A 16,791-nucleotide genomic window follows, 5' to 3' on the forward strand; every position below is an offset into this window, starting at 1 on the left:
AAAAAGATTTGATGAACCATCTCTTAGTCTACACATAGAATGCAATTATTCAGACGATTCAAAAGATACAAATCTGAGATAGCTGACACACTTCCATAGTCTCATGCACTCAAACAACCTCCTTAAGAATTTCAAGGATGGCCTTCTTCTTTTCGGCTTATAGTGGACATATGGCCACAAGAAACCACAGTATATTTATGGAAGGAGAGGACGAAAACTCTCTAAATGCACCCATAACCCCAACCAACAACATCCACAGGTATTACCACAGGATGACTCATTTCTTTTCGGCCTTATATGCTTGACTTACTATGCCACAAGAAACTAACCATAATACGAACATGAAAGGACGGACCACTCCTAAATGCAAAGCGGGCAGCAATAATATATAATTATATAGACGATTTCATCTACATATCTCAAAGATATGCTGGGAAAAATAGAAAAAGAGAAAACCATGGGAGCCAAGCTGGTTTTCCCCCCCTCTCACAGAACAAAAACCATGGGAGCCAGTGGGCCATTGACAGGTTAATTTGACCATCCCGTGTTGACAGTGGAATTGAAACTGCCACGGCCAGAGCCACACCCGTAGCGCACGAGTCCACCACGCGCCTCCATAAATTGGCTTCGTCTTGTGGCGCTGCAGAGAATCCCACCGAGCGACAAACATTGGCTAGCTTCCTTCTCTGAGCCCAGCGCGCGTCGATCCCCTCCGAGAGGGACGCCATTGTCAGGAGAGAAGGTAAGAAACGAGGAACCTTCCGGTAACTGCTTCTCCAGGGTCTTCCTGCTGGTGTGTGTTCTTGGATGATTAATTAAAATTTCTTGGTGTTAATTTGTTTGTTGATTGTTTGATGGATCGTTTCTGGTTTTGTTTGAAGATCTTGGAAGCGATGGCCGCGAAGAAGGACTTGTGTAGGGGGATGCGCGTGCTGGCCATCGACGAGGACCGCGTCTGCCTCAAGACCCTGGAAGCAAAACTGCGCCGGTGCAACCACCACGGTGAGCAGCCCTTCTTGCAGATATATGCCTCGAATCCATTTGGATCCAAGTCTTATCTAACTATGATTGATCGATCTTTGATCTATAACCGTGTTAATTGTCTGTTGTAAGCAGTGATACCAGCCAAGGACGGGAAGACTGCGCTGCGGGCGCTGGGGAAGACCAGGGAACCGTTCGATGTGGTGATCACGGAGCTGTACGTGCCTGACATGGACGCCTGCGAACTCATCAGGAAAATCGACGGCGAGATGGGCATACCCGTCATCGGTATAAACTCAAATCCAATTTTTACACTCCCCCGTTTTACTAGTTTCTGTACTTGTTCTTATTTTGCCTGACATATGTGCTGTGCATGACACATATATTCCCCACGCCCATGGACATGGTCCCGATTATTATTCCTCGGTGGTTTATAGAAGAAGCACATATTACTAGTGGCTTCAAGGAGTTACTAGCATTATTGTTATCTTAGCAGTATTCGCTTCTTAGCACTAGTTTTAGAGCAATTCTATACTACACCCTTCCTTCGATTGGAATCGGAACTAGTCAACTAGGGGCAAGAAGATCAATCGGGCCCTAACTCAATTAGCCCAATCATCTGTTCCTGGATCCCTAGGCACACACAGGACACAGCCTCTACTTACACACAAACGACTAGCACAAAACCACGTAGATCTACTGAGATCTAGCACACGATCTATATCGACGGGCTGCTGCCAAATTAAGCTGAGACCGCCAGCAAGATTGGCAGCCGCTAGCGTGCGCATGCATACATGTATGTGTCATGTGTGTGAAGCATTGCTAGGGCAAGTAATTAATCTACTGCCGTTTAATGGAGAAATTAATGGACAGGTAGCGGCTGCCGTGCGTGCGAATGGGAGCGTTCGCCGGAACCAGAGACGACGCAGGCGAGCCCAGCTGGCAGTAGTAGTATGTAGCTAGGGCCTTTGCGGGGCGAGAATTTACTCTGTCGACCGCTTGCACGGGCTCGTGCAGTGGGGACGAGGCAGTAGGGACAAGCAGGTATATATCCTGCATGCGTTTCTGGGCCGTTAGATGGACGCCGTCCACATGGACGGCTGTGGTAGTTTCTGAGCAAGTTTTAGGAATATCTGGTTCTAGTTTCCTATGTTTGTCGCATCCCTTGTTTTGTCCAACGCAAGGGCAACTCCCGTGGGCCGACCCAAACGGACCGCTTTTTGCGTCCGGTTTGGTCCGTTTGGGTCGCGGCTAGACGCAAATCTCTTCCGTGCCCGCCCTCAGTCCGCTTTGGGTCGCCCATCTCCCCAGCGCTGCGACCCATTTCGTGCGACCCATTTTTGGTGTCCGAATTCAAATGCGTCCCGAGTTGCGGCCGATCCCCTGTTCTTTGGCCGCCGGCAACAATTGCGGCTAACCGCTAGCCAAATTAGCAAGCAAATGAACATTTCAATGTTTAGGCCTCACCGGAGACAACCATAGTACATTTGAACAACAAAAATCCAGGATTTGGCACGAAATGAGGGCGATCAACTAGATGGCGAGGACGCATCTCGATATTGTATCATCTTCCTCCGGGCCTCGAACCAAGATCGCCTCTCTGGGTCAAGGAGGCTCAAGTCGGCCGTCATGATCCTTGTCTCCTTGCGAGCATAGCGGCCTCGGCTTCCTTGATCCTTGCCGCCGCATTGGCCTCCTCGATGGCAAGCTTGTTGCATTCTTGTTGGATGAGCCCGGCCCCATCTCTTTTGAAGGGACAATTCTCCTCGGTCGCTAGCGAAGCTGTGGGGCGGGAATTGCCGTTGCTTGTGGAAGAAATCGAAGATCCGCTTCCAATAAGCTTGACCTTTTTGTTCGGCACCGCAAATTGGATCCTGTCCAATTTCAAGCCAGGCCTCGCAAAACAGCTTGGCCTCACACTCGACGTAGGCTGCCGCCCTCTTGCTTTTGCCCTTCTTCTGTTGCCGGGCCGCGTGCTTGAGGGCATCGGCATACAAGGGCTCGGAGTCTATGTTCACGTCGTCCTGCGTGTCCTTACCCCACTGCTCGCACAGGTCCTCCTTTCCCTGGCCTTCGTTGTTGCCGATGATGTCCTCCATGATCTGGTCCGGATCCATGAAGTACTCCGGGTTTCTTGGATCAACTGTGGCCGTGGCTAGCATTTCATCAAATAGGTTGCGGCCTGGCGGAATTGAGGAGGCAGGGATAGGGCGCGGCACCCTACTCGGCAGAACTGGCATCATCGTCGCCGGGGACGCATTGAGGTCGATGCCGGGCGCAGACGGTGCCCAATTTGCGGTATCCGGTGAGTTGGACTGCAAAGAGGAACCCACCGGTGGCGCGCCCTGAACAGCAGGCATCGTCAGGCGGGTACGCGGGGGACGGTTCACAACGCTGGACTCCATGCTTGCAGCCACCGCCACCGCCGCCACTGGCCCGCCCTGAGCCGCCAAGTTGCCTAGGAGGAGGACGTTCCGCAAGGCATCCTCCCTTTCTTTTGCAAGGGCAGCTGTTTCCTCGAGCTGCCGCTCCATGACCTCCTTTTCTTTCGCAAGGGTGGCAACGGCCTCTGCCTCATGGGCTCAGCTATGCACCCGCCCGCTGCCCCCTCTTCTTGGACTCCATGGCCCTTGCCTTCGGGGTCATCTCCCTCTTCGGCTTCTTGAGCTTCTCCTGGGTGGGGGAGGAGCCGGGAATTGGAGCTGGACTGGTGGTTGCAGGGGAGGGTAGGGGGCCGGTGGTGGGAAGAGTGGCGGCGCGGCGGGAGGAGGAGTGGCGCCACTCACAGACGGGCGTGCCAGGGTATAGCGCGCCCGAACGCCCTGCTCTTGTTTCGCAATCTGCGCGCAATGCAAAGCCAGACCAGATTTGGGTTGGCAATGCGTCTCGGGACCGAAACTGACCGTCCGCCCATCAATGCGCTGAAAATGGGTCGCCCTGCTGGGCCGCAGTTTGGTCCATCCAAACCGAAATGGACCGACCTTTCGGAATTGGGTCGCCCCACTAGAGTTTCCCTAATGGCGTGAGGCGCCGTGCATTTTTTTGGCCTTTTTTCCCACTCGAGTCTCGATTCTCAAGAAGAAAACATGCAAAGTCTGTGTCTCGATGCATTGATAGCAAGAATAGAATTACAAGTTTAGGACTAGGCAACCGAACACTCAAGACAAGAACATGACCAACAACCATCGTTGGACAGAAATTACAACTGGTTGACACAGCCGGACAAACCTGGCCGAGAATCTAATTGTACTAGCACACAAGAGGCCAATCATACTCAAACCCTCGCGACAGGTAGAGAAGAAACCAATTAACTCTGCAAAGAAGGACAGAATTTGGCCGCTCCTGCTTTGGAGAAGACGGCTAATTGACACCACAATGGATCACTAGCCTCGCACAACATCCACCGATGGGAAGAGGCAATGATGAGACCGCCAAACGCCACTCGGCCGTCCTCGAACGTTGCACATCCACACATTGCTGCACCCCTTGCCTATCGGGACATACATACGTGCATTTGAAGTCGTCGGTCGATACTTGTCGAGCGTGGCCAAGACCGCCGCAGCACAGGATCCTCCATGGACCACTTCCCATGCGGCCTAAGGTAGCTATACCAACCCGCTGCCAGTGGACCTAGGACCTGACCATCAAATTCAAGGAGTGTGTTGCCGCCTGCACGCCACGCAATCGAGCGATAGACCTCCAACAACAACGTCTCCAGGAAGGGAACGACGATGCCATTTTTCCAATCATTCTTTCTTTCAAACAGAGATCCATTTCACGTCTTCTTGGCGGTCCTTCCACTACAATACTCCACGTGTTTAGGTACGTGTCTATGCAAGGAGGAAAACTAGTAGGTCCACATCTCCCAACACGCACGTGCCAGTCATATGTAGCATAGCAACACTCTTCTAGTAACCGACAGGACTAGCAGTGTGCCTTTTTATGTTTTTGAACCTTGGATACATGGAGTAGATATGAATATGATATAGAAAAATCTAAAATATGTGACAACCATTTTTTTTTGATAGTGTGACAACCATTTAGCATCATTTACACAACAAACTGATTTTGTTGATAGTTTTGTTACCTAACATGATACATAGGGAAACAGTTCAAATGACAATAATACTAGTACATGATCGACCTTGAGGTTGATCAACTAGGGGTAAACTATTTGCTCAATAAAACTAACGTTTGTTTTAGCCGTTTAGTACGTACTTTTTGTTTGCCTCACACGTGACACTGCCCTGTGGTCTTTAAGAACGTTTATTCCTGAGTCTCAGAAATATATATAGTACGTACCTTCAACCAGGAAAATCAATGATACCTTAGCACTAGTTCTATGAATATCTAGGTGTAGGTTAATTCTTTTCCATGTTTGGTCACATGTTCTTCCAACCGTCGTTGGTGGTGATGCCATTGATTTTTTGTGCCCTTTTCTGAAAGACCTGCTTCTAATACAATATGATCACAAGTGTTTAGATGTTTGTTCGAGGAAAAGAAAACAAGTAGATCTACATCTCCCAACACCTCTCAGCCCCGTAGCAACTCTCTCCTATTAACCAACAAAATTAGAAGTGGATCTTTCAGTTTTTGTGCCTTCGATACATCGAGTGGATGCACCTCGGGAAACACATGCCACTTACAGTATAAAAGCTTAAATATGTGATGACCATTTAACACCATTTTAAACTTTTGTTTTGTTCATAGCCGTTACTAAAATGTATGTCACACAAGAAAATACTGGTCCTGATCTGGATCAACGGGGGAAGTGTTAATGGTGTCCAGTAACTCCAGCTTATTGATTTTTATTTTCTGCATTCTCCAAAACTGATTCAGTGATCATTTGTCATATGCAGTGGTATCTGCGTACGAGGACACGATGACTGTGAGGAAGGGGCTAAGTTCTGGGGCGTGTTGCTATTTGGCAAAACCAGCATGCGCCGATCAGCTCAAGATGATATGGCAGCATGTTCTAAGGAGAAAGAACGAATTGGCAAGGAATCACAAGAGCAGTGGTAATATTGTTGCTGACCAGAGGGTGCAAACAGGGATTGCCGAGGCTGAGCAGGGTGCAAAGTGCACCATGAAGAACTTAACTTTTGCCTCTTCAAGTTCAAAGAATCTTTTTGTAACCCCGTCGATTCAGCCAGGGACAGTGAAGCATGGTAGCAGTACACTCAAGGATGTTTTGTCACCGCTGCCTGGTGAAAGTCACAGATCAAAAGATTTTGCAAAAGCCTTGAGTGGCCTTATAGTGAACACAAACCAAGGCAAGGCTTTTTCCTATCTAGATGGAGAGATGGTTCGTGGTTTGAACAACCAATTCACAAGCTTTGCAAGTGCCTCATCTGGACATATACAGACGGTTCTAAACGGATTGCAGAATCAGCAGGTGCCTAATCCAATGGCAGCACTCATCAGCAACACCACACCATTGGCAGGCTTCAATCAGCAGATGGCGCCAGCAAGCAATACAAGCTCAGTTGAGATGTTTTTTAATGGCAAGGTTGCACCTAGTGGCACTTCAAGAATGAGTTTTCCTAGCCTTCAGACAAGCAATTGTGTTACCCCGACTCCGATGGTAAATGATCTAAGCAACAGTTCTGCATTCCCTAACATTGAAGCCAGCAGTTTTGTCCTGCCAACTGAGATGCTTAATGGCGGAGATGCAGTGCCTAACATTCAACCAGGCAACTATATCACGCTAGATCAGATTGTAAATGGTCTAAGGAGTAGTTCTGCACTGCCTAACAATGAAGCCAACAGTTTTGTCCTGCCAACTGAGATGCTTAATGACGCAGATGCAGGGTCTAACATTCAAACAGGCAATTATATCACGCTAGATCAGATTGTAAATGGTCTAAGGAACAGTTCTGCACTGCCTAACATTGAAGCAGAGAGTTCTGTCGTGTTGGCTCAGATGCTTAATGGAGGAGATGCGGTTGGTATGCTCCCTGCACAAGAAGGCACAGCTGATCAGCAAGTTCTTGATGGTCAGCTGAATAACAACGATGATTTTAGCTGGGATTATATTGACGTCGACATGTTTGATCAAGTAATTAAGAACTTATCTCATCTTTTTACTGCACAATGCATGAATATGCCCGCTTATTTTGCTCTGCCTGTTAATGGTGTTTTTTTTTGCATCGTGTCATGCATCACACAATTTTTGCACAGCTAACAGGTAGTATGTCATAAAGGAATTTACATAACATTCTGGTACTGCTAGTTGTTAGTACTTCTACACTATCGCTTTATTGTGTGGTCCGTGCATATATCCTGAACTTAAGGTGTCTTCATAGTCGACTTAGTCTTGGCATTGTCTCTAGAATTTTCAGGCTCTAGATAGATATCAATTTTTTTAGCAGTTCAGATCTAATTCAAACTTCTTTTCTCACTGCAGAATTTCATTGAAGATGATGCTCTCCTTAATCATTCCATTGAAGATGGTGGTCTCCTTATGAATTCTGAAGGTGATGCTCTCCTTAAGAGTTTCTTCGAAGATGATGATTTCCTTAAGAATTCCATTGGAGATGATGATTTCCTTCAGAATTCCATTGGAGATGATGATCTCCTTAAGAATTCCACTGAAGATGACGCTCTCCTTAACAATTTCAGTGAAGTTGATGATCTCCTTAATGGAGACTGGTTCTGAGCAGTTCATTAGCTTCTAGATGTTTCTGTGTGTGCTGCAGGCCAGCTGCTGATCAATCCATGGTTCTTGCACACTATATGTGCAAAGTTTGTGCTAATTGTAGCAGACCAGATAGGAGTAGTGTCTTGCAGTTTTATTTTACATCAGATTTAGCTTTAAACTTGGTAGTTGTCTTTTGAAACAAGGTTGTGTTATCTGAGGTAGAACTAATTTCCATGTATGGTTTAAATTATCAAATAAATTGTCTTTTTATGGACCATCTGAAATGTTGTGCTTCATTTACTTCTTATCTGTGCAATGCTTCTTGTGTTGTTCTGAGATGTCCCTGGAAAGATTAAAGAAACAGACTAGGGAAAATCCATACACTATTTTTCTGTAAATTCAATGTTCATTTAGCAGTTCAGAAGTCGAACTGCACAAAGAGAACTTCACATTTGTGATTTGCATATGACAGAAGTTATTGAATTTGCAGTTGCACTAAATGTGGTATCTTAATCTTCTGTGCTATAACCCTGTAAAACAAAGAAAATATCCTTGCAGTTTGCATTGGGCCAGATAATATTCTTTTCCTTTCTCTATGACAGCAATTGTGCCTTCTTACTGCGACATATGTGCTATGTCCTTGTTATACTGATCTATCCATCCTTGTATGATCTCAACTTCTTGTCTCCTTTGTTCTATGACCCAGTCTGGATCATCTTTGGTTGCAGTTCTGAAGTCCAAATGATGTGCCCCTGAACATCACAATCACAAGAAGTAGCCATGCATAAATAAGTTTCTGAATACCTTTCTGACTTTTTTCTACAACTTCATGTTTACCTTTCTCTGTGACCAGAGCAATGATGCTGGATGATATGTTCTTGAGCACCCTGATAGGAATTGGAAATGAAACTCATTATGGAGTATTATACTAGAGTGAAAAGTTGGTATTTGAATGACTGAAACTGCCAAAACGAATAATCAGATTGAAAAATCTTCTAGTCCTACCCTCCTCGGCTCCACGGGTCTCGCATTCCATTGGAGAAGATGATGTTGCTCCCAAACCTCTTGAGAACTTTATCAATTTTCTGCGGTGAATTACAGTACCAGGTGAGAACTTGCAACTGAAGCATTGTTGCTATAGACATTTCGTATGTATAACATTTAAAGTCTGAATTAACACTGACATGACCACCATATTCAGTAGTGATCCAATGCATCCTCGGCCGAACTCCATAGCTCGCGAGGCAGCCCTCAGACTTTTCCTCGTAACTGAAGCTGGATGGTGGGAACATGCTCTTGTTCGACACCGTCATCGGCATGACCATCTCTGTGCAAGCCTACACAAAGTTGTGTCAAAAAACACACATATGATTTATTTATTTTCTCGGTCTTCCAGTGTTTCTGTCGGTCAGGTACCTGCCAGCCCCAGCCACTGAGGCCATGAGGGTCATCCCCACCCTCTACATCGAAGCACTTCTGGTCACCTGTGTAATTGTAGTACAGGCTCGCCGCTGAGAAAGCTTTGTCGACAATGTCTGCTCCAGGGGGGAAAGCGTCGATGATCTTGCACATCTGCAGAAATTACATGATAATTACATGTTCAGTAGAGAGAAAGAACAGCAGGTCCTGTTTGATAGCTGCGAAACTTTTGTTGTTCTGGTCATTTGTTTGGTGTAATCAGAGTTTTCAATAGCGAGCTGAGCAATTTAGCGGCACTCCAAAAATTGATGTTGTAATTTTTTGACACCTTTAATGCCACTCTGCTTAAAACGCTAGCGCAGCTAAAGCGTGCTATTTAAAACTCTAGGTGTAATAATGCAGACAAGAGAACAGGTTACAAGTGACAAAACCTCTTTGACTGGGTAAGCAGGCAGATTCATAAGGAAATTGGCAGGGGTTGGATAGTCCACCATGGCGGTGTACACGAATGCTGTCCATAGCCAGTTGCTCAGCGAGTCAACATACTTCACGGTCCTGAAAATTGGAGGGATCAAACAATTTTATGAACTCAGGTCATCGTTGATTGCGTTCAAGCCACGGCATTGTTAATTAGTTGTTCATCACTCTGGCAAAATTATCCTTTGAAAAAATAGTTTAGAATCTCTGTGTCTGCAAGTCATTTTCTCATGTGCTTCTTGCCTGGAAGATTTGGCTATTTGTTTGATTTACTTACACTTTGAACAACAGAAAATTGGCATTATTTGTTTTTTCTCCCTGTATGATAAGATTGAGGCTAGTGTATTTTGTTGGACAAGCTTACTTGCAGGCCCTGAATGTTTTGCTGAGCTGCAAGAGCCCTTTGTCATTGGATCCCCTTTCATCCAGCACATCCCAAACCGCCTTGATGACACTGAAGCAGTTCTTGCTCTCAGACTGCAAAATCAGTTGCAAGCAACACTCAAGTCAACATTCTACATTTTTCTGTAGAAATTTCAGCTTGAGGGAAGGACCAACAGAGCATCAATCAGAGAGAGAGATGTCACTAGCATGAGAGCCATTAGCCTTAATTTCTTTTTTAGTATCTTACTTGTAAGGTAATCAATTAACATATGAGTCACTAACAGTGAACTCAAGATATCATGTACGTAGTAGTACGTTATTGGGGAAAAAAGCACTTTCAGTGTTACCATTAAAACAAGCAAGCCACATATCTTTTCAAGCAAATTGAGGGCCTGATCCGCAACCGCCTATATCGATAGTCCATGGGCGCGGTTAAGCGTCACAATCTAATCTAGCTAATCAACAGCCGAAATCACCATCAGCCATCATGAACTCCTCATCAAGGCCTCCCCAAGACATCTACATCATTGGCCAGGGCGCCAGGCAATGCCAATTTCTCTTTCCTTTTCTTTTCGGGGAACTTTGGCCGGTCAATTTCCTTTTCTTTTCCAGAAAGTAGAAATTTTAGCCAGCCCTCTGATCACGAATCAAACCTTACTAAATTCAACTGAGATCAAAGCATAACCGTGTGACCATCAAACACCATCCAAGTTTCATGGAAAGATCCACTGTCCTACAGCTACTGAAAAAAACGGAGCAAACAAGTGGGTGACAAGTACTGAAAGCCATTAAAAATGGCAATCAATCAGTGCTCATTGGTCCTTATATATACGTGTCCAAACCCCCAAACTAATGCCAGCACAGACACTCCAACCAATTGCCTGTGTAACGACAGGTGTTCACATCTCTGCAGGCAAGATTGATTAGCAGTACAGTAGTACCGGCCGACACACCGTCAGTTAAGAGACGTACAAACCGTCCCCCCCTTGACAAGGCCAAAGCCCAAAAGGTTCTGTGATTCTGTCCATCGATGGGCCGGATGACAGTGGGCCATGGCAAAAAAATTGACTAGATTTTTTGTTATTACACACGTGAGTATTGAGTACGGATATATTACCTTGAAATCTTGGGAGGCTGCATCGTAGAAGCTGGACCAAGGCGTGATGTCGTCGAACTGCAGGATGGGCGCAGAGGACGCCAGAGCTCCCATGGCAACATGAGGATACTTGAGCCTGAACCAAGACGCCAACACTAGAAAACAAACAAGCTATTAACTAATTATAAGCATTATAATTAATTACTGAGCCGGACTCGCAAAAATTAAACTACTAAATAAGTTCCAGACCCATGTCGCACGGAACGATAGGACAAAACAAGACGACGACGGAGGGGACGATGGATTAGACGGCCGACTTACTGCCGCCGTAGGATCCGCCGAAGACGACGACGGGGGCGACGGGGGCGGAGAGGTTGTGCTTGAGGCTGGTGATGAGCACGGCGAAGTCGGCGAGCGCCTGCGTCGACGTCAGGTACCCCAGCGTCGCCGCCGACCCGTACGACTCGTTCCCGAACGGCTTCGACTCCCCGTAGAACCGATGCTGCCATTCATCCACATCCATTCATTCATTCAACTTAAAAGCTTACTACTTTAAGCACTGTGATTAGCTAGTTCATCAAGCTTGATTTAGCCAAGTGGTTAATCGGTTGGTTTAAAGCTTGGAGAGGCCATTCATGGCGGACGGAGTACCTCGATGAAGACGAGGAGGGCGGAGAATTTTGGGGCGATGTCGAAGAGGAAGCCGGAGTTGGTGGCGAACCACTCGATGTCGCCCTCGTTGCCCGTGTACACGAACACCGGCCCTGGAGCGGCGGCGGCGCCTCTGCCTTTGCCGGTGGGCTTCCGCCAGAAGGTGTCGTTGACGAGGTACTTCTGGTAGAAGATTCTGGAGGCGTTAGGGGTGAAGGTGAAGTGGTCCAGCTCCTGGGGGAAGTAGTGCGCCCTGAACGGGTTCTTCGTCTTCTTCTCCGGCTCCGGCGCCGCCTTGCCGCCGCTCGCCACGGCGGAGGCGGCGTACCTGCCGCCGGAACTCGAGCTCGCCGCCCGCAGCAGAGGAGGGGTGCCCGCGGGGAAAGGAGGCGGGCGGCGCGCTGGTGCTGCCGACGCGGAGGAAGACGCGAGCGCGCCGAGGAAGAGGAGGAGGAGGAGGAGGAGGAAGGCGAGTGCCGCCATTGTTGGCGGGCCGTACGAGTCCGCGAGAGCTCTACTAAGCTTTGCTCTCGCGTCGAGTGGTGGAGTTTAAGAAGGCTCTCGTGTCCTTTGTTTGCTTATATGGATTTTTGTTAATTAACTCCCGCGATTAGTGCCGGCAACGGCAATTGTCCGTGGGCGCCTATATCCATTCGGGACCTTTGGTCTTGCAGTCTTGCCTGCACCTACTCGTTCAAGCTGAGTCCTGACTGAAACTTTTGCTTATATGGATTTTTGTTAACTCCGGCAACGGCAATTGTATCCATTCGGGGCCTTTGGTCTTGCCTGCACCTACTCATTCGTCCTGACTGAAACTGAAACTCTTGTGCAGGAGAAGAAAGGTTAATTGTGTGTCGTCTCGATTGATCTCAGAATTGGAAATCTGTTGCAGGCGAAAAAGTTTAAGGTTGTGTGCGTTAACGTATTCCCATATACAGTACTCCGTATATCCGTATCAGAAAGTTTCCATCGTAACAGATTAAAGGCGTCTGGAGGGATCGTCCGGCCGTGCGGATTATCTGTCCATCCACACGAGGTCCGCTCACAGACAGAGGGCGGCCTTTATTTGTCAGCATTGTCCAAACCGCACGTCAGGGCCGGGTGTCAAAACGCTAGATTGGAATGTTACTGCTTGCTTATTCACGTTTACATCGGAATACGATACGTGTCAAGATCGAGAGGGTACTTGTTAGTTTAGTAATTTAGTACTGTATGTATATATGTATGTATGTATATCGCTCAGTTTTGAATGGACGAGCTGCTTTTATGTTCGATCTGTTGACTGCTTCTTTGGCTCTTTGCTAGCTACCAGGAGGAGTGAACGCGACGGGTTGATGGGATGTTGTAATGTTACGTACGTATTCCACCAAAGCGTGTGATCTTTTGGATCAAGAATTGCTTTGTTTGGAACACAGGTGGATCCTTTATTGTATTGCTTGCTATTGCTTGATTGAATGTCATACATATACAGGGCATGCATGCTCCACAAGATTGGTGTTTAGTAGCATGCGATGCTAAATGCGGAGATTACTTCTTCACCTGTTTGGGTTATTATGTTACTACCAAAAGAAGAGAATAAAGACACCAACACAAGTAGAAACGATTCAATCCAACCAAACATCGTGTGTCATATTCCACCGTCACACCAAAAGCATCAGGTACGGCTGTTTGTTTGTTTTAAAACCATGGATTAATCACTCCACAGGTATTACATAACTTGTTCAAATGAAGCACGAAAGTATTCCTTCACTTTAAAATTAATCATGCGCTCTGAAAGTAGTATTGCTTCACTTTAAGCATTTTCGACTTGTCTCACTCACTCACTCACTCAGTCACTCATTCACGAGTTCAGCCAATCATTTCAACTCAAGACTCGAGCTGTTTATCCTCCATGCCATCAGCTACTGGCGCTACTTGCATCACCTCAGCCAGCCTAGCTTGACAAGATTACACAAGCGAGCGCTGAATCAGCCTCGATACGAGATAAGAAAGAAAGAAACACTTTTCGAACAGAAACGAACAGGACCTCTAGCACAGTAGCACTGGTGGAATCTGCCCACGAGGCAGGCTAGTGGGGCTATTATTCGAGCCCATCATGTGATCTGTTCTGTTACACCCAACCCATTTTTCAACGCGAAACCCACCGCCAAACCCAACCGGACGGGAGGCAAGACAGAAGTAGTAGAATTCAGTACTGAATTCAATTTATAGTGGATACCCTTGCAGACAGAGAGCTCGGCATAAAAGCCACACACGCACAGGTGCACAGCAACACAGCCCAGCTAACAGCCCACGTTAGGCCCAGCTAACAGCCCACTCCTAATTAACAACTTGTCGACAAGTACAGACTATTACCAAGTTACACCGTAGATGTATCTGCAGGTGTAACATTGCCCTCTCCTTGAGAACCGGCTGGTCTCCAGGCCGGTGCATTTGGAAAATTCAGCTTCAGCACCTCATAACCTTCCCATGTCGCAGATGTGGCAGGCAAAGAACTCCACTTGATACGCACTTGTTGATAAGCGTGGTTGCCCTTCTTGATGAGTCACCGCTCAAGTATCTCTTCCGGTTGCAAATCAGCAGCATCCAGAGTAACAGGAGTTGGAGAAGTAGCAGATTCTGCCGTGTACTTGGAAACAAAAGGCTTGAGCTGTGAAATGTGAAACACTGGGTGCACCATACTAGACTCTGAAAGTTTCAGTTTGTAGGCAACGGTGCCTATTTTCTCCTCAATTTCGAAAGGCCCATAGTACTTATATGCAAGCTTGGGGTGGAGTCTGTTGACCACAGATGATTGGGAGTAGGGCTGGAGCTTCAGCAAGACTCGCTCACCCACTGGAAACTCGCGATCTGTGCGTTTACGGTCTGCCATTGTTTTCATCCTAAGTCGAGCTTTCTCTAGATGGGCACGCAAGAATGTTGAATGTTGCTGCCTTTCCTGTAGCATATCTTGCACTTGGTGATCTTGTACAGAGACTAGATCAGGCATAATCTCATATGAAGCATCGTAGCCATAAAGCGCCTTGAAAGGGGAACAGCCTAGTGCACTATGGTGAGTGGTATTATACCAAAATTCGGCAAGTGCGAGCCAGCTGAACCATTTCTTTGGGTGATCATGGGTGGCACAACGCAAGTACATCTCGATGCATTGGTTGACGCGTTCAGTTTGGCCATCACTCTGCGGGTGATTTGCAGTGCTGAGATTCAATTTTGTTTTAAAGGACTGAAACGGTTCTTGCCAGAAGCGACTTGTGAACATTGGATCCCAGTCAGATGCAATCGTCAGAGGCATACCATGCAGCCAAACAACGTTCTGCAAGAAAGCTTTGGCCACGAGTTGAGCAGTAAATGGGTGCTCGAGGGGCACAAAATGTGCAAACTTGGTGTACCAATCCACAACAACCATAATCACTTCATAACCCTCGCTCTTGGGCAGGCCGGTAATGAAATCCATTGTTAGATCTTGCCATGGGCCTTTCGGAAGTGGAAGAGGTTGGAGAAGCTCCGGAGGTTTGCACGATTCATGTTTGGCCTTTTGACAGATTTCACACTGACGAACGTACTCCTCAACAGCTTGCTTAAGTCCTGTCCAACTGAACAGTTTGTGCAATCGTTGATAAGTTGGCAACTGACCGGAATGACCCTCAACAGCTGAGTCATGCATGGCTTCAATAAGCTTTGTTTGCAAGCCAACGTTAGCGCCAATCCATATGCGTCCCTTGTGCTTAATTGAGCCATTTTCCAAAGTGAAATCTGGACAGTCAGCATTGGATACCGCTAACTGCTGCAGTAAATGTTGAGCATGGGGATCTACTGCATATGAGTTTAGTACTTCCTGCAGCCACACCGGCTTCCCTTGAGAAATAGCACAAACTGAAGTTACTGACATTGGGTGAGGCATTCTGGACAAGGCATCTGCCACCACATTCTCTGGGCCCTTCTTGTACTTGATGTTAAATTGAAGACCCACTAACTTGGTCATGGCCTTGCGTTGCAAATCTGAAGTCAGGTGTTGATCTGTGAGATTACAGAGGCTTTGATGGTCTGTCTTGATAGTGAATGGCCCCCTGGACAAGTATGACCGCCATTTGTCGACTGCAAGCATGAGAGCCATAAATTCCTTCTCGTAGGCCGAAAGCTTTTGGTTGCGCACTCCGAGTGCTTTACTGAGGTAGGCAATGGGATGATTATCCTGCAAAAGCACTGCACCAATACCCATGTCCGATGCATCAGTTTCAATGAAGAAAGGACGATTAAAGTCAGGAATACCCAAAACCGGAGTGGAGCTCATGGCTTGTTTCAGATTGTCGAATGCCACTTGTGCTGCTGGTGTCCACTGAAATGTTTTCTGCTGTAATATGACTGTCAGAGGTTTCGCCATCACACCATAACGTTGAACAAAGCGACGACAGTACCCAGTAAGGCCCAGGAATCCTCTCAATTCGGTAAATGATGTAGGAATTGGCCACTGCAACATCGCTTCGGTCTTGCTAGGATCTGTCGCCACACCATGATCCGAGATAATGTGCCCGAGGTAGTCCAACTGAGACTTGGCGAATGAACACTTGGATAGCTTGGCATAAAACTGATTGGCTCGGAGGATGTCCAACACCGTGCGCAAATGAACTGTGTGCTCCTGCAAGGACGAACTGTAGACGACAATATCATCCATGAAGACCAGGACTGACTTACGAACTAAGTGTGCGAAGATCGAGTTCATCACACACTGGAATGTGGCTGGCGCATTCGTCAATCCGAAGGGCATGACCCGAAATTGGAATAGCCCGTGATGAGTTTTGAACGCGGTCTTGTGCTCATCGTCTTCGACCATGCGAATTTGGTGATACCTGGCACGGAGATCCAATTTAGAGAAGAATTTTGCGCCCGCGAGTTCGTCGAGCAGCTCTTCAATAACTGGCATTGGAAATTTGCTTTTGACTTTCAATTCATTGAGGCGTCGATAGTCAACACAAAAGCGCCAACTGCCGTCTTTCTTCTTTACCAAAAGAACAGGGCTAGCAAACGGGCTCATGCTAGGGATCACGGTGCCGGCCTTGAGCAGTGCAGCAAGTTGATTTTCAATTTCGTCCTTTTGTTGTGGACTGTACCGATATGGCCGACAGTTAACAGGGGCTGCGCTCGG

The 16,791-nt window shown here is 47.0% G+C and overlaps 1 protein-coding gene across 1 annotated transcript; it reads right to left on the reverse strand.

The window, feature by feature from the left end:
- Nucleotides 1–7,987: 7,987 nt before the first annotated feature.
- On the reverse strand, nucleotides 7,988–12,249 carry LOC100836531 (lysosomal Pro-X carboxypeptidase). The gene is made up of 10 exons (XM_003563270.4): nucleotides 11,649–12,249; nucleotides 11,319–11,499; nucleotides 11,019–11,152; nucleotides 9,882–9,994; nucleotides 9,472–9,595; nucleotides 9,038–9,193; nucleotides 8,806–8,958; nucleotides 8,627–8,706; nucleotides 8,459–8,508; nucleotides 7,988–8,373 (listed from the first exon to the last, which is right to left on the reverse strand). Exons 1-10 carry the CDS (start codon nucleotides 12,129–12,131, stop codon nucleotides 8,237–8,239), a joined length of 1,611 nt encoding a protein of 536 aa, XP_003563318.1. The 5' UTR covers nucleotides 12,132–12,249; the 3' UTR covers nucleotides 7,988–8,236.
- Between the last annotated feature and the right edge of the window lie 4,542 nt (nucleotides 12,250–16,791).

The sequence above is a fragment of the Brachypodium distachyon genome, chromosome 1 (genome assembly GCF_000005505.3).
Source record: "Brachypodium distachyon strain Bd21 chromosome 1, Brachypodium_distachyon_v3.0, whole genome shotgun sequence".
NCBI classification, from domain to species: domain Eukaryota; kingdom Viridiplantae; phylum Streptophyta; class Magnoliopsida; order Poales; family Poaceae; genus Brachypodium; species Brachypodium distachyon.

Coding starts and splice junctions, on each gene's coding strand:
- LOC100836531 (XM_003563270.4), bottom strand. CDS start 12,131: ATGGCGGCACTCGCCTTCCTCCTCCTCCTCCTCCTCCTCTTCCTCGGC. Junction 9,995..11,018: donor CAGCCTCCCAAGATTTCAAG/GTAATATATCCG, acceptor CTGATTTTGCAG/TCTGAGAGCAAGAACTGCTT. Junction 8,959..9,037: donor TCAGTGGCTGGGGCTGGCAG/GTACCTGACCGA, acceptor AACTTTGTGTAG/GCTTGCACAGAGATGGTCAT.